General features: G+C 40.1%; 1 protein-coding gene across 2 annotated transcripts in view; it reads right to left on the reverse strand.

The window, feature by feature from the left end:
* Positions 1-1,481: 1,481 nt before the first annotated feature.
* LOC139608783 (alpha-tectorin-like) overlaps positions 1,482-17,536 on the reverse strand; it is a 30,411-nt gene continuing 14,356 nt past the window's right edge. The window contains exons 1-23 of one of the 2 annotated variants that reach the window (XM_071462850.1): positions 13,520-13,554; positions 12,871-12,986; positions 12,259-12,537; positions 12,070-12,165; positions 11,760-11,925; positions 10,909-11,309; positions 10,225-10,801; positions 9,553-10,136; positions 8,843-9,392; positions 8,159-8,757; positions 7,573-7,727; positions 6,952-7,352; positions 6,599-6,795; positions 5,686-6,081; positions 5,295-5,578; positions 4,723-5,000; positions 4,444-4,563; positions 4,113-4,297; positions 3,867-4,027; positions 3,487-3,738; positions 3,146-3,305; positions 2,885-2,981; positions 1,482-2,785 (exon numbers count right to left, since the gene is read on the reverse strand). In XM_071462850.1, the coding sequence (XP_071318951.1) occupies positions 2,682-2,785; positions 2,885-2,981; positions 3,146-3,305; positions 3,487-3,738; positions 3,867-4,027; positions 4,113-4,297; positions 4,444-4,563; positions 4,723-5,000; positions 5,295-5,578; positions 5,686-6,081; positions 6,599-6,795; positions 6,952-7,352; positions 7,573-7,727; positions 8,159-8,757; positions 8,843-9,392; positions 9,553-10,136; positions 10,225-10,801; positions 10,909-11,309; positions 11,760-11,925; positions 12,070-12,165; positions 12,259-12,537; positions 12,871-12,986; positions 13,520-13,553 (6,192 nt within the window). In that variant the 5' untranslated portion in view covers position 13,554 and the 3' untranslated portion in view covers positions 1,482-2,681. Of the gene's footprint in view, positions 2,786-2,884; positions 2,982-3,145; positions 3,306-3,486; positions 3,739-3,866; positions 4,028-4,112; positions 4,298-4,443; positions 4,564-4,722; positions 5,001-5,294; positions 5,579-5,685; positions 6,082-6,598; positions 6,796-6,951; positions 7,353-7,572; positions 7,728-8,158; positions 8,758-8,842; positions 9,393-9,552; positions 10,137-10,224; positions 10,802-10,908; positions 11,310-11,759; positions 11,926-12,069; positions 12,166-12,258; positions 12,538-12,870; positions 12,987-13,519; positions 13,555-17,536 lie in introns of those variants that run through there. The other variant, XM_071462849.1, reaches the window with a different exon arrangement.

Below are 17,536 nucleotides of genomic sequence, written 5' to 3' on the forward strand. Positions count from 1 at the left end.
ATGTCTTTGTCATGTTTGCCATCCAGCCACTATTGCTTGCCTACAGAGTGACTTCTTGGTCTGCACCCATCTGCTTGAATGTAATCATACAGGTATATGCTCCATCTCAGCCACTGGGTTTCCATGTCCAGTGAAAGGAGGCTTGGTGTCATCTGCAGGCAATAGCAGAAAGTGCACATGCATAAAAGAGCAACTTTGGACTATAGGAACATTGCTAGAACTCCTTAAATACTTTGTACTGAATTAGGATTGACACAACTACACATGCTAATTCACTTGAGATGCAGCAGCATGTTAAGACATGTCAGAAATACAGCAGAATATTTACTTAGGCATATTAAACTCGGATAAATTCACATCTAAAGGCTATAATTGTAGTTTTAATAAACAGCTGATTAATTTCACTGAGTGGATATGAGCTTAAGGTTGATAGTATTCATGGCTGAATATGGTACTGTAAACCATAGAAGTGGATCTCAGCAGTTTAGATGTAATTATAGTATGGAAAATAGTAAAACAAGCTGTTACATAAATCTTCATCTGAAGATTGTGGAGTGTTATGCTGATGTTTTGTTTGACAAAAGTCACATTGAGTTCCCTATGAAGCCAATACTATATAGAAATTATTTTGTGAATGGGCCATGTGCAAGACAGCAGAGATTTACATCCCACAAGCCGCTGTACGGTAACACAGCTTATTGTATTAGAAAACTACAATGTTGGGTTACTTTGGTTTATTTATTTCTGGTTTTGGCTTAATTAGCTTTGGGCACTGGTAATCAGTGTCACCTAATAGATCTGACCTTTGAAGAAGTCATGGGTTGACCACCACAAGTTCGTCACTTTAGAATAAAGTTCTCCCATTATGAAACTGACACATGTTTGCAAACACAGTTTGATTATCCAGAATTCAATTATCCAGAATCTCAGAATAATAATAATAATTTAACTGATTTATACCACAGCCACTGAAAACTTACTAAAAGTTAATTCACAGTTTCCAACCAGTCAGAATCCAAACAGTTTAACCACACACCTACAATGGAGGTGTTTGCTGTTCTAAATGAATGTACCAGTATTAAAAGGTAGGTAAAGACAGCAGCAGCTGAGCCTCAACTTAAGAGACTAGAACTAGGGTTATTCATATAACCATCACCAACAACCAAAAGAATTAGATCCAAGTATCCAATTTGTCTGTACATTGAAATCTGGCCATAAGATGATAAGATCATATCTATAAGCTGATCACTTGGCGGTTTGAATACACTTACCACTGGTAACTTGGAAACAGGGTTGGAAGAGTCCTTGGGGGTTCTGGCAAACCCATCAGAACAACAGTAAGTGTTTTTAAATGACCTTCTTCTCCTTCTAAGTTAGGTCATAAAGCACGACACAGAAGGTGAGTTAACTTGTTGTCTGCATCATCTGGATTGTTTTACTTTCAAATCACTTTTAAATTCAGAATAAACATGATTTCACAATTAGTTTATAATCATTTATTAATCAGTCAGCCCCAAACCACTGATATTATGATAGTGAAGATGTCAATCTACAGGAAAAATACAAATTCATGGATAGTCCTGGCCAAAAACATAATAATTTAAGGCAAATGCTCTTTATGGAAGTCCAAAAATTTTTTTTCTGAGGAATCATGTATTTTAAATACCATTATAATAATATTAACTAGAAGCAAACTACATTTTCTCTCATGGGGCAGATAACATTGTTTTGATTGTACCTGGATACAAATAGTATATTATCATGCAGGAAGAACAGAAGCAAAACCACCCGGACCAGATAAGATTTTACAGCTTTCATAGTGTTATTAAAAGTGAAGCCTTGTCTTGATCTCCAAAACACTACTTATTTCCTGACAGATTGAAAGAAAGAAGATAATAATTATGTCTTAAACATTTCACCGTTCAATTAAGCAATAATCAATATTACAGCCCACAAAAAATAAAAAAATAAAAAAATGACAACAAGTTATTCAAGTAATCATTACTAACCCTGGTTTTAGGGTGATGAGGATCAGCCTATTTAACAGATGAGTGAGTCACTGATTTGGAGAGTTTGTTTATGAACAAATCAAAATAAGAAAATGCTAATCTGCCTTATTTGCCATTTTCCAGCAGCCTCTATCTACACAATATATCTGCTGTGTACTATCTGCCCACACAGGCAGAAGTGTTAGTCCTTTGCAACAGTAATCTGCATTAAACTACAGTGTCATGCAAGCATTAAGCCACTGCCTGATTACTGTTGATTTGCTGATTATTGTTGTGGTTTTTGAAAGGTTAATCCTTATCCACTTTAATGTTCAGGCACGACTGGGGTTGTGTACAAAAAATCCTAAGGAACAAATTAGATGTGTACTTTTGACATAAAGATACTTATCGATACTTTTACCCTTCATTATACATTAATACGTCATATTATACAGAGATTTAACCGGAATCACCACAAAGAAATCAAGGATTCAATTGATAAACATCTGACACAGTGAATACAGAAGGATAAGAGATTTCAACTTAGTGGACATTGGTGCCCCCTCCTGTTGTAAAGCAAAATTACTTACTATTTCTTACAAATACAAATTTCAAAGCCAAGGCCTCTCACACAGAAATACAATCTAAAAGCATATATGAGCGATTATAAAATATGGACCATCTTTGTTCTCCTTAGACCAGAGTTTTGGCGGTCAGCAAACTGAGTAACAGACTGACTAGCAGAGACACTGGTGAGGTCACCTGGCCCGGAGCGCTGCTTGGTTTGATCATATTGTCTGCAAGAGAAGAGCCAAAATTTACAAAAGAAAAACTGATCAAGCTGTATGTCATCTACATGAAGACAAATGACAAATAAAAAGATAAGAGAGCCTTACCAGTGCTCCTCGTGTGAAGTGGTCCGAGTGAGATGGAGGCAGTGTCATGGGAGGATACATCCCTCGCAACTCTCCTGTGGTAACCCGGATAGCATTGCTGCAGGAAAATAACATTAGAGGCTTCTGCTGGTGCATCTGTTGATAATCTATCTAACAAACTCAGAGGCATACACATACTCGCACACACACACTCACGCACATGCAAACGCGCACGCACGGACACCCACACGCACACACACATATACACAAAGTTGTACGTACAGCTGTGCAGTTGTTGTGTGTCAAAAGACACAGATGGACCTGGCAGTGCAGGTAGATGGATGAAAAGTTGGTAAAGGTGAACATCCTGAAGGAGAATCTGGACACAGTGGAGACGCCATTCTGAACCAGCTCTACTGTACCATCTGCTGGATTAGGACACCTGGAGGACAGGGGAAGTAGTAGAAGTTACAGTGTACAATTAAGTAAAGTAAAAGGTTGTGTTGTAAAAGAGGGGATTGGTGAAGAAGGGTCCTTTTAGAGGTAATTCATTTTTTTTCGGACTTTGGCAATCACAAGTAAGAGATCAATGTGAAGGCAGTGAAGTTGCAATGCTCCTTTACTCTGCACTAATGAGATCCCAGCGGACAGGGTGGTTGGCATCGTTGACTGGCGTGGCCCAACAAGAGTCTAGGATGGTGGAGATCTGCCGTCCATCGATTCCTTCTGTCCGCACCTCCACATACAACCTTTCATCTATTTCCATGTCTATGTTGCTGTCACTGGTCAGGGCAAAGCGGAAGTCAGCGTCCTGGTAGGGGATCATTCTTATATGATACTGTCCGCGGCCAGATGGAAGTTTCTTCCTCACAATGCTGTGAAAAAAAAAAACACACAATATGACTCCAACTGAGACAGAACAATTCAATTTACAATACATATATATGTAGGAATGTGGAAATTGATGAAATAAAACATGTTGAAGAGATTTTGTTTTTGTCACCTCTCTACAGGGTTGATGCCCACAGACATAGACACAGCATGACTCAGAGGGTATTCACAGCAGAAACGCAGATGGATGTTCCTTTGGCGGCTGATTAGACCATAATGAGGGTCCACATCGCCCTGGATGACGTTCTCATAGATGAAATGGGTTCCATTGCTCTTAAAATGGAAAAGACAAAGTTGATTATCATTGCAACATTTAAAATCTTATTCTGTCTGTACATTATAGTGTCATGGACTGTACCTTCAGAGCTGTCCCACACAGCTGGTCGTCATTGTCAAAGTGGAACACAAGTCGTCCGTCCTGGAGAGTACCTTTACAGGAGTCATCTTGGAGATGGAGGGCGCTTGAGTGGAACCCAGCCTCAAACAGTTGGCAGCGTGACACAGACATGGTGCCTGAACTACTCTCACAAGTGATTGACGAGTCTATGAAAGAGAGGTATTAATAAAAAATGATTTCTGCAATTTTTGTTAATCTCATAATTTATAGGTGCACTAATTGATGTTAGTTAGACATTGTCACTTCAATGCTCTAAAAAACAAATCAGTGTTTTCAGAAGAGATGGGCTCACCATAGCTCTCATTGTTGGGCCGATGGTGGTGTTCATCACAGAAGCATCCGTATACACCATCCTTCTCACCACACCACTCATACTCTGTGCAGTTCAGCTCCTCACAGGGGTCAGACTCAGCTATGGAAACAGTGGGGAAAGGATGAGACAAGAAGTTGATGAAACTAGACCAAGTAACACAAAATATCTTTTTCATAAAGTAGGATAAACAGCTAGCTCTATTAACCTGTTGATATACTTTCTCATTTCTTATTATCAATTAGTACAGAGCGCACTTACGACAATGTAAATCTGAGCGCCACTCGGGGATGTTCAACTCCAAAACTGAGCAGGTTCTCTCATAGGCTGAGATGGCAGAACACAGCATGCCATTGGCTGGAGTGTAGAGGCAGAGGTCATAGACACAGGAAGTGAAAAATGGCTCGGGGTCAGAATGCGCGTGACAGGCACTGAATGGGCCACTGGTGTTGGTGATGACACCACAGAGCTCAGAGTATTCTTCCCTGTGCGTGCAGTCATTCAGTCCATCACCAATGTCTTCATCAGTGGATCCACAACTAGAAAAGACATAATACATTTGAACACTTGGGGGCGACTTTGTCTGACTTTGTTTCCTTTGCCACAACATGGTTTACTGTAATGTGTGTATTGTTGTCATGGGGCCTTTGTATGTGGATAATAGAAAAATGTACTGCAGCGTTGCCTAAAATCTCCAAGAAGTACAAAGTGTGGTTTGCAAAATTTGTATTAAAATCACATGGTGGTGAAGCTGAGGAAGACTATACTTTACTGTATGTAGAGAAAGGTTTTCAGCTGACCATAATACTTTGATAGTAGAATAACCTACTCACCTTGGTTGGCTTGTGGGTGCCTTCCAGCTGTGTCCAAACTCATTGTCATTTTGTGCCAGTGTGCCATTGGGCAAGACTTTGTCATCTGTGGGATCACTGTTGAAGTTCCCACACATCCCAGTGACTCTGTTTTGACAGTGTTGGCTGATTCTGACCAGTAGGGTACTGCGGCCATCAAACTGGACTATCAGGTCACTGGCATCGACCACTATGTAGCTTCCCTGCCTTACCACCTGAGCTAAGGTTCCTGTGGTGGTGGGAAGAGACACCTCACTCCCATTTACCTGGTAGGATGAGAGATTAGAGTTTAGACAGACAAAAAGTGAGGAGACACTTGTTACCTTGGTTTACACCAGACAGATATAGATCTTGCAAGTAATTGAGCATTTACCGTCACTCTTTTGTTTGATCCAATCCTTATGTGCGCACTCTCTGGTTGATTCCAGAGGTGTATATCCACTGCTGATACAAACGACACACGGTTGTTGCCACGGTGATTATTGGTGGCTACTACCTGAAACTGGGTTTCATTGATGCCGTGGTTCACGCTCTCAGTGATGATGTAAGAGCATGTGCCCTGGAAATGAGCCAGTGCCCCATCAAAGGTGCTGTAGTGTGGGTCCCCCCAAACAGTGCAAGTAGACATTGCATCAAAACAGCCCCGCTGGCCATTTCTGATGGCGCATTCTTGAGTGGGAGTGCAAGATGCAGCAGAGCAGCGCAGGTCATTGGGAGCAAAACATTCACATCGCTGGGAGCAACCGTCTGTCCAGAAGGACTCACCAGCCTGTGGCATGTGAGAAAAAGACACATGAAAAATTCTAAAATTGAGCATGTGCTACACTAATTGCACAAAAAAGCTGCTAAGAGGAAAAAGGAATAAGTGAATTAAATTGTAAGTGTTCCATGTTGTGTACCACACATCTTTAGTCATGTGATACGACATTACTGTAGCTACATAGCAACACTTCTTGTCAAGTTTTCACTCAATCCTGTTATTTGCAGCTTTGTAAAAGTGTTGACATTCATTAGTCCAAAAAATTAAAAAAATCAAATTTTCCAGTGGACTAGAACCAAAAGAAAGCTGCAACCAAAAGCTCTGCACTTAACAGAGAGAACATCTCATTATATCTACGATATAAGAGAGCTACTTAATAGTTCTTGATCAAAGGTAAATGGTTATATGTGCAAAGACTGAAATGTTTGCATAATTCATTTGATAGGGGCAATCAGATGAATTTTCAAACATATTTGTTCTTGTCCATATTTGAAATCTGGTGTTTATCATCTATTGTTTAACTTACATTATAGTAGAAGCCATCATATAGGCAGCCACAGTTTTCCACAGTGACGCATGCTGTCCCACTCCTGAGGAACCCCTCATCACAGAAACATCCCTCAGAGCAAACCTGCTCACACGTGGCATCAATGCTGCTGGCACAGGTGTGGCCACAGTCAGTACCACACAGCTCATAATGGCTGTTGGCTGGACAGTCCAGTCCTTAATAAGTGAGAAAAGAAGTGGTTACAAACTGATGATTTCAGCCAGTCAACCAAGCTCGTATGCATACAGATGGTTAAGAGATTTTTTTTTAGAAAACACTGATTATTTCTTAAGCTGTTTATTGATCAACACTACATTGACCAGTTGACTTACTGCAGGTAGTGTTCTGTCTCCAAGGGTAGATTCGAACATTAGCAGACTGACAGGCACTGACATATGCTTGAATGGCCCTGCACAGAAGATCTTGGCCCTCATTTCCCGACACGCAAACATCAAACACACAGTCATTGAAGTATGGCGCTGGGTCCACCTGCTCATGGCAGAAGCTGAAGGGGCCATCAGCTGCTTTAATCACCTCACACTGAGCTCTAGCAGGCTGCTCATTGGTACACTGTGGACAGGAGGAGCCACACCCATCATTGCAGGTGTAGTTGCCTGCTACCTTCCAAGCTGTCCCAAACTCATCTGCAGTGGTGACTATTGTTCCAGATGGGGTGCGGAAGTCATCGCTTTGATTCCCATTGAAGTTTCCACAAAGTCCACATGTCAGTCCTCTGTAATGATGACATTAATTAGAGATCAATTCAATGCCATTAATTGAGTTCAATCAATCAAAGGATTGGAGAGTAGAATGTGAACAGTAAAACAATTTGAGACTAAAGCAGAGGTAGGAGCAGAGTTCCTGAGTGCTGCATTTGCTGGTAATTGTGTAAAATATGTGAGCAATTACAACATCTAAGTAGTCAAATTTCAGCTGTGATGAATGACAGATACCTGTAGTTTGATGGCACAGAGATGGACACTACACTCGATCCATCGTATGTGACTCTGAGGCCAAAATCGGCAGTGATAAATGTTTGAGCTCCACTTGCAAAGATAGACACATTTCCATTCAAGACAACTGGTAGATTTGTAGTTATTCCATTTACCTACATCATTGGAAAAACAAAATTGGAAGAAAAAGAAAATGTTTGTAAATGAGTACCAACTGATTTTGCATTTTTGTGGCTTATATCAATGTTGATATGTCAGAGCTTAATAAATCTAATTGTTATCTTATTGGCTGATAAGACACATCTCTAACAAGGATCCCTTATATTTGGTTGTTAAAGATTTGTGAGCTAGGTATGTAAAGAGTGGGACTTTACTAACGAGTGCTCTCTTGTGATCAAACTACATAATGGCATCACTGTTTCTAAACTACTTCAGAATATGTTAAATACTTCTGTAGTGCAGTTTCATGTTACCTTCCAATATAATTCCCATAAGATATCAGAGACCGCAGTCGGAGGTTTTACTAAATTATATCTTTTCTTATGATGAAGAATATCACTAATGGTTCAAAATTGGTTCAACTCACCTCTACCACACCTCTGCTGTCCCTGGACACACGCACTCGGTGGCCCCACACATTCACAAAAACTTCAGCCGTGATTGAGACTGGCAACCCCGACCACGGCTCATTCTTAGCTTCCACTGAAAATTGGTGAAGTCCATCAGTGTCATTACAAAGGCTTGCCAGAACATAGCGGCAGGTGCCCTGGAAGTCATAGGCCTTTTGGTCAAATGTGAGGTAGTGGGGATCTCCAGAGGCAGAGCAGGTGCCATGAGGGCTGGGATGGCAGCCAAACTCACCTCCCACCACACGGCAGGACTCCTGGGGACCACAGGAGCTGGGATTACAGTGAACTGCCCCAGTTGTACCGTTACAGGTACAGAAGCTCTGACATTCCTCACCAGTCCAGAACTGTTCACCACCTTGCCGATAACGTCCTTCATGATGGCATCCACAAGATGTTGGTGGCACGCACTGGTTGCCATTGAGGACAAAACCATCATCACACTGGCACCCATCCTGGCACAGAGTGTCACAGGAGAAGGGAAAGGAAAGACTGGGGCAGGTGGAGGGACAAGTGGATCCACAGTGTTCATAATGGCTGTTTCGAGGGCAGGTGTGCTCTAAAGAAGAACAAACAGGTAGACAGGTCATTACATTGCTTTATATGATATCCAAACTTAATCCAAAAGGAGGGAAAGTTCTTACCACAGCCTGTTATATTCCTCCAGTGTCCCAGGGTCACACCCTTCAGTTGACACATTAGTGCATAACCTTGTAGGACCTCACATAGTGCTGATGCTGGATCTCTGGAGGCTCTAATGGTCTCTGCACATGCATTCATGTGCTGCTGCGGGTCCACCATGGCCAAACACTGGTTAAAAGGCCCATGTGGTGAGGCAATAATGCCACATCCACTAGAATTGTTATTTGCTGCAGAATTGGTATTTACACTTTCCACACAATGTGCAGTGAGGGAGCCATCTCGCCAGCTGTCCCCAAAGACCTGAGAGCTGTTGACCAAGATGCCATTGGGGGTGCGGAAGTCGTCATCTGAGTGACCATTGTAGTTACCACACAGTCCACCCAGTGAACCATTGTAGGTACCAGGTGCAGTGATACGTACAAAGTGAGGCCAAACTGTCTGCACAGTCACACCAAAGGCAGTGCGAAGGATGATGCTGTGAATGCTGCTGTGGTAGACTTGGATTCGGTTGGATGCTGAGCTGAATGGTAGTCTGATCAGCTGACCGTCCACCTAAAGAGTCATTTAAACAATTAATGTCAAGATTTTCTGGAGGACAAGATTTTCTCTTTTTATATGAATTAAAAAATCATTCCTTTTTTGATGAAAGGTTTTCTTTTGTTTTACATGCAAGACAGTAAAACTAAACCCCTTGAAATATTTAGTGACTCACCTGAACTGTGCTGCTACCTCCCATCTCCATGGAGACTTGTGTGCCCTCAGCCTCGAACTTAAGCAACCTGGCAAAACCGTTTTGGCCTCTTGACACTTTCTCTGCTGTCACCACAAAGTGGGGGTGATCAGACAATCCCATCACTCTGGCAAGAGTCAATCGACATGCCCCAGGATACTGGTATGTGAGTCCATCAAAAGTATGATATGACATAGGGCCCTTTATCCAGCATGTTTCATAGCTGTTAGGTCTGCATCCTCTTTCTCCCTCCTCCACCCTGCATGATTCCAGTGGACCACAACTATGTGAGTGACAGGTCATGGTGCCATGACTGCAGTTACAATGTCTCCCACAGTCCTCGTCCAATATGACAGTCTCCCCAGACCGGTAGTAACGCCCCTCAAAGCTGCAGCCACACTCAGAGTGAGGGACGCAGACCCCACCACTGAGGATGTACCCTGAATTGCAGATGCAGCTCTCCTGTGCAGGGAGAGGGCAGTCTTGGGTGGAATTGGGATTGACACAGGTAGCTGGACATCCTGTGCCTTGAGACTCAAAGTGGCTGTTGGCTGGGCAGGGGATTTCTACACAAAAGCAAAAAACACTGATATTGACGTCAAGAACATTTTGAAATGATATTTTGAAATAGTGTTGAATGACTGACATTCATACCACAGAATCCTGGACTCCTCCAGCTTGGCAGCTGAACACCATTCTGCTGACACTGACTGGCATAGACATTTAGGGCTTGACACAGAATGGGCTGGTATCCTCCTCCCACACACAGATCATACACGCAACTCTGTACGAAGGTTTGTGGAGGAACTTGTACATGGCAAGCAGAAAACGGTCCAGAACTGCTCTGGAGGATACCACAATGGTCAGCATTGCTGTATAAAGCTGTCTGATCGTCAGTGCAGGCAGCACAGTCCAGACCTCCACACTGCTCCTCACATCCAGGCTCATCGTCCCCTGATACTTTCCAGCTGTTGGCAAAGACCACATCTGAGCTCACAACCTCGCCTTGGCGAGTTCGAAAGTCATCCTGACCTTGGTTGTTGAAGTTTCCACACAGGCCACAAGTTGCATTCTGGTAAGCATAGGGCACACTGATCCTGACATAATGATTTGTGTCATAAGACACCACCAAGCCAAAGTCAGTACTGACAATAACAGAAAAACCTGACTCATAAACCTGGATGGTGCCATTGCGAAGGGAGAATGGAGTGGCTGCAAAGTTTCCATTAACCTGTCAACACAGAAACAGGCAAAGACATTGTTGCAAAAAATAGGATCTGCATAGAAATATAACAAGTTGGAAACTTATTGTTAGTAAGTGGATATCCTATTACTAACCTTAGCCTCACCACGACGTCCTTTGACAAGCTCAATAGTTTCATTATAGACATACACTTTGACCAATCTTGTCCAGGAAACATGAGTGGAGCCTCGGTGCTCGTTCTTGCCCTCTACTCGATAGTAGGGCAGGTCAAGACGACATTGTTCTGAGAGAATGTAAGTGCAGGTGCCCTGAAAGTGAAACAGTTTGCCATCGAAGGTATAGTAATGTGGATCACCACTTATGGTGCAGGTGCGTCTGTGAACTGTCTGGCAGGAGAACTGAAAGGAAGTTGGCCGGCAGATTTGGGCAAAGGAGCAGGGTTGTCTGACACACTGCAGACCTGCTGAGGTGCAGGTGCACTTCTCTGCACAGGTATTGTCGCTCCAGAATGAGTCCCCCAGCTGCAAGGGTTCACCTGTGAAGAAAATAAAAAGAAAGGTTCTTTGAAAGGATTTGACTTCAACACATTAACACTATTACTATTTTAACCATTTTTATCTTTACATTTAGAGCAAACAGTACAGTAGTGACAAAAAATGAGTGGAAAAAAGGTCCCAGGCTGTCTTCTAACAGGGTTGTGATTTTCAGGGTCTTAATCCTGTTGGACAAATATCCTTACCCTTTGACTTTTAATTACTGCTTTGGCATTCCAATACAAATCATAAATGTCTTATATTGTTTATTGTTACTTGCTACTTAGATCATCTCTATATCACCATATTTCTATGTAACAGTTTTTCAGTGCACAATATTTGCACCATATAAAACATTAATCAATAGCTCAACAATAAGGATGTAGATGTATCTCATGTATTAATCACACATCCACATTACTGTAGTGAGCAACCTCTGGTTCTGCTGTTACCACTGAAATTGCAGCCTCTTGATCCACTGTCAATGCGGAAGGCCCAGCGACCGGGCACATTGACATTGCTGCTCGTGCGGAAAACTGAGTTAACGCCTGTTGCATTGATAGAGAATGACCCAGGGATGGTGAAATGGTGAGCAGAACTGATTGTGTCATATCCAGCCTGGAAAAACATGTCACATGGAAATAATGAAATATATGGTTTTTTTTATTTTATTTTATACATTGCCATTATTGCATTCAGGTTTGAATATAGCATGGCAACTTAAAAACAGCTTTTGCAGTTTAGTTCTTTGTAGGCTCTCACCTGTACATTGTAATTTGTTGCAGCTATTGCACCGTAGTTCGTCAGCACAAATGAGTACTGCCCACCAGAAATCAAGACTGCTTGGACCGTTGTTTGCTGAAAAAAATTGACTTGTGGTTTTTATAGTAAAGATGGTAAACATATATATACACATATATGTATTTCCCCATTTAGAACAAGCTGACTTACTGTGCCAGTGGTTGGAAAGTAGGCCACCTGATACCATGTTGCAACAAAGACCCAGCTGGCATTGAAGTTCAGTTCCGGGAAGTAGGCATTAATGTCCTGTGTAGCTTGTTGAAGGACAGGGCCACTGGTGTATTGGTTGTAGTAGACTTGACCACTTATTCTGGTGTCCATATCTACCCAGAATGGAGCAATGATGTCTCTGGGTCCATGCATTGGAAACCTTCGAGGTATCCATGAGGACCATGGAGCAGCAAAGGTCAGGTGTCCATTGTTATTCACCTGGAGACACATAAATCAGATCTTACTAAAAAAAAGTATGAGCAAGTGTTGACTACAGTCTATGACAACTGGATAATTAAATAACGACAATATTTATTGCCATAGTATTTTACAGAATAACCATGTTACAGATATCACAATATTTTAACAACTAACTCCAGTACTCCTTCAATATATGTAACATTTAGGGCAAGTCACAGTTAAATATAAAGTATTTTAGGTTTCACAAAATCCTTGGGTCTCTAATTCATGTGATTTATTTATTTCTTTTTGCATACTTAAAACACAATTCTTGTGTTGGAAGTGATTTTTAAATAAACTCTTTTTACATACATAAATGTGATTATATGACTGTCCAAAGTAAACAAAAGGTCTCTGCAGGGCAATCTGTGGAGAACTTCCATCGAGTGTTCGAGGGCTTATTGTTCCAGAGATTGGATAGAAGGGTCCTAGAAAGAACAAAAGATGGTGCATTAAAAATTACAATAGAAAATAAAATAAATCTTATGATAGAGCATTACTAGATCATCACACTTAATCAGTAATATCCATGTTTAATCCTATAATATCTGTTTCTTCTTTCAATCCAGCATACTGGCCAGTCAGAGGAGACCTTTTTTCCAGCATACATTTTGGCATGTCTTAACACAAAAAGCACAGATGTGACTGAAAACATCAGAAATGACTGCATGTTATTATGACAGAATTTATGTACAACGCATATTGTGCTGTCAGTTCATAGTAACTATACTCACATATATTCACATCTGCTTCGTACATGTCAAATTCATGTGTACAGCACACATATTTTACATTTTTAAAAAGGGATAAATGAATTGAAATTTGACTTGACAGAAGCTGCAGCTAACAAAATCCTGGTGTAAAAACTGCTTTGAGCTACTGATTTTGACATGATTGTTGGACCTGCCTGTGAAAAGCATGAACAAACAAAAACTACCAGGTTATCAAAGCGTCAACTTACCTGCAGACTGTGGGACTGTAGACTGAGGAGTCATCGTACCTGTGTAAGAAAGTTGATAAATATAATTGGACAAAAATCTGAGAATTTTAACACCAATAAACAAAGGTTAGTTAGTTATCAACAAAAATAAAAGGGAATTTAATTGGATATGATTTAATCCTATAATATCTGTTTCTTCTTTCAATCCAGCGTACTGGCCAGTCAGAGCAGACCTTTTTTCCAGCATACATTTTGGCATGTCTTAACACAAAAAGCACAGATGTGACTGAAAACATCAGAAATGACTGCATGTTATTATGACAGAATTTATGTACAACGCATATTGTGCTGTCAGTTCATAGTAACTATACTCACATATATTCACATCTGCTTCATACATGTCAAATTCATGTGTACAGCACACATATTTTACATTTTTAAAAAGGGATAAATGAATGGAAATTTGACTTGACAGAAGCTGCAGCTAACAAAATCCTGGTGTAAAAACTGCTTTGAGCTACTGATTTTGACATGATTGTTGGACCTGCCTGTGAAAAGCATGAACAAACAAAAACTACCAGGTTATCAAAGCGTCAACTTACCTCCAGACTGTGGGACTGTAGACTGAGGAGTCATCGTACCTGTGTAAGAAAGTTGATAAATGTAATTGGACAAAAATCTGAGAATTTTAAAACCAATAAACAAAGGTTAGTGAGTTATCAACAAAAATAATCTGTTTCTTCTTTCAATCCATCATACTGGCCAGTCAGAGCAGACCTTTTTTCCAGCATACATTTTGGCATGTTTTAACACAAAAAGCATAGATGCGATTGAAAACATCAGAAATGACTGAATTTTATGTAGGTAAGTTAGTTCCAGGGTTTATATTGTAAAATTAGTTTGACCTCTGCTTTTATTTTATCATGAGCCAAAATGTCTGCAGTGAAAAGGGTCTATGTCAAAGGGCAATTTCACATCATCATGAGATCTTGTTTTGGATGAGTGTACTTTACAGTGTGTCAGTGTGACATGACAGCACAGGTGGGTGTGGTGTTAGGTCAACAGGGTACATTTCACACCACATCCAAGGTGCAACCAGAGTAGAATCAAATTCAGTAGAATCTGTACAATGAGCAGCCAACTACTTGGCTTACAGCTAAGAAACTACTGCCCCTAGTGTCAACGTGTGGTATCTCTACAAACTCCACACCCTTAGCTTTTGTTGTGCTATATCAATATTAACAAAGTAACATTAAGCATTGGCAGGGTAAATGGCATGTAAATTGTCAACTATTATGACAGAATTTATGTACAACGCATATTGTGCTGTCAATTCATAGTAACTATACTCACATATATTCACATCTGCTTCATACATGTCAAATTCATGAGTACAGCACACATATTTTACATTTTTAAAAAGGGATAAATGAATTGAAATTTGACTTGACAGAAGCTGCAGCTAACAAAATCCTGGTGTAAAAACTGCTTTGAGCTACTGATTTTGACATGATTGTTGGACCTGCCTGTGAAAAGCATGAACAAACAAAAACTACCAGGTTATCAAAGTGTCAACTTACCTGCAGACTGTGGGACTGTAGACTGAGGAGTCATCGTACCTGTGTAAGAAAGTTGATAAATATAATTGGACAAAAATCTGAGAATTTTAACACCAATAAACAAAGGTTAGTTAGTTATTAACAAAAATAAAAGGGAATTTAATTGGATATGATTTAATCCTATAATATATGTTTCTTCTTTCAATCCAGCGTACTGGCCAGTCAGAGCAGACCTTTTTTCCAGCATACATTTTGGCATGTCTTAACACAAAAAGCACAGATGTGACTGAAAACATCAGAAATGACTGCATGTTATTATGACAGAATTTATGTACAACGCATATTGTGCTGTCAGTTCATAGTAACTATACTCACATATATTCACATCTGCTTCGTACATGTCAAATTCATGTGTACAGCACACATATTTTACATTTTTAAAATAGGAGAAATGAATTGAAATTTGACTTGACAGAAGCTGCAGCTAACAAAATCCTGGTGTAAAAACTGCTTTGAGCTACTGATTTTGACATGATTGTTGGACCTGCCTGTGAAAAGCATGAACAAACAAAAACTACCAGGTTATCAAAACGTCAACTTACCTCCAGACTGTGGGACTGTAGACTGAGGAGTCATCGTACCTGTGTAAGAAAGTTGATAAATGTAATTGGACAAAAATCTGAGAATTTTAACACCAATAAACAAATGTTAGTGAGTTATCAACAAAAATAATCTGTTTCTTCTTTCAATCCATCATACTGGCCAGTCAGAGCAGACCTTTTTTCCAGCATACATTTTGGCATGTTTTAACACAAAAAGCATAGATGCGATTGAAAACATCAGAAATGACTGAATTTTATGTAGGTAAGTGAGTTCCAGGGTTTATATTGTGAAATTAGTTTGACCTCTGCTTTTATTTTATCATGAGCCAAAATGTCTGCAGTGAAAAGGGTCTATGTCAAAGGGCAATTTCACATCACCATGAGATCTTGTTTTGGATGAGTGTACTTTACAGTGTGTCAGTGTGACATGACAGCACAGGTGGGTGTGGTGTTAGGTCAACAGGGTACATTTCACACCACATCCAAGGTGCAACCAGAGTAGAATCAGAATCAGTAGAATCTGTACAATGAGCAGCCAACTACTTGGCTTACAGCTAAGAAACTACTGCCCCTAGTGTCAACGTGTGGTATCTCTACAAACTCCACACCCTTAGCTTTTGTTGTGCTATATCAATATTAACAAAGTAACATTAAGCATTGGCAGGGTAAATGGCATGTAAATTGTCAACTATTATGACAGAATTTATGTACAACGCATATTGTGCTGTCAGTTCATAGTAACTATACTCACATATATTCACATCTGCTTCGTACATGTCAAATCCATGTGTACAGCACACATATTTTACATTTTTAAAATAGGAGAAATGAATGGCAATTTGACTTGACAGAAGCTGCAGCCAACAAAATCCTGGTGTAAAAACTGCTTTGAGCTACTGATTTTGACATGATTGTTGGACCTGCCTGTGAAAAGCATGAACAAACAAAAACTACCAGGTTATCAAAGTGTCAACTTACCTGCAGACTGTGGGACTGTAGACTGAGGAGTCATCGTACCTGTGTAAGAAAGCTGATAAATATAATTGGACAAAAATCTGAGAATTTTAACACCAATAAACAAAGGTTAGTTAGTTATTAACAAAAATAAAAGGGAATTTAATTGGATATGATTTAATCCTATAATATATGTTTCTTCTTTCAATCCAGCGTACTGGCCAGTCAGAGCAGACCTTTTTTCCAGCATACATTTTGGCATGTCTTAACACAAAAAGCACAGATGTGACTGAAAACATCAGAAATGACTGCATGTTATTATGACAGAATTTATGTACAATGCATATTGTGCTGTCAGTTCATAGTAACTATACTCACATATATTCACATCTGCTTCGTACATGTCAAATTCATGTGTACAGCACACATATTTTACATTTTTAAAAAGGGATAAATGAATTGAAATTTGACTTGACAGAAGCTGCAGCCAACAAAATCCTGGTGTAAAAACTGCTTTGAGCTACTGATTTTGACATGATTGTTGGACCTGCCTGTGAAAAGCATGAACAAACAAAAACTACCAGGTTATCAAAACGTCAACTTACCTCCAGACTGTGGGACTGTAGACTGAGGAGTCATCGTACCTGTGTAAGAAAGTTGATAAATATAATTGGACAAAAATCTGAGAATTTTAACACCAATAAACAAAGGTTAGTTAGTTATCAACAAAAATAATCTGTTTCTTCTTTCAATCCATCATACTGGCCTGTCAGAGCAGACCTTTTTTCCAGCATACATTTTGGCATGTTTTAACACAAAAAGCATAGATGCGATTGAAAACATCAGAAATGACTGAATTTTATGTAGGTAAGTTAGTTCCAGGGTTTATATTGTAAAATTAGTTTGACCTCTGCTTTTATTTT

This window comes from Trachinotus anak, unplaced genomic scaffold (assembly GCF_046630095.1).
Source record: "Trachinotus anak isolate AG129_WGS33_773 ecotype Australia unplaced genomic scaffold, CSIRO_AGI_Tana_v1 ptg000025l, whole genome shotgun sequence".
In the NCBI taxonomy this organism is placed as follows: Eukaryota; Metazoa; Chordata; class Actinopteri; order Carangiformes; family Carangidae; genus Trachinotus; species Trachinotus anak.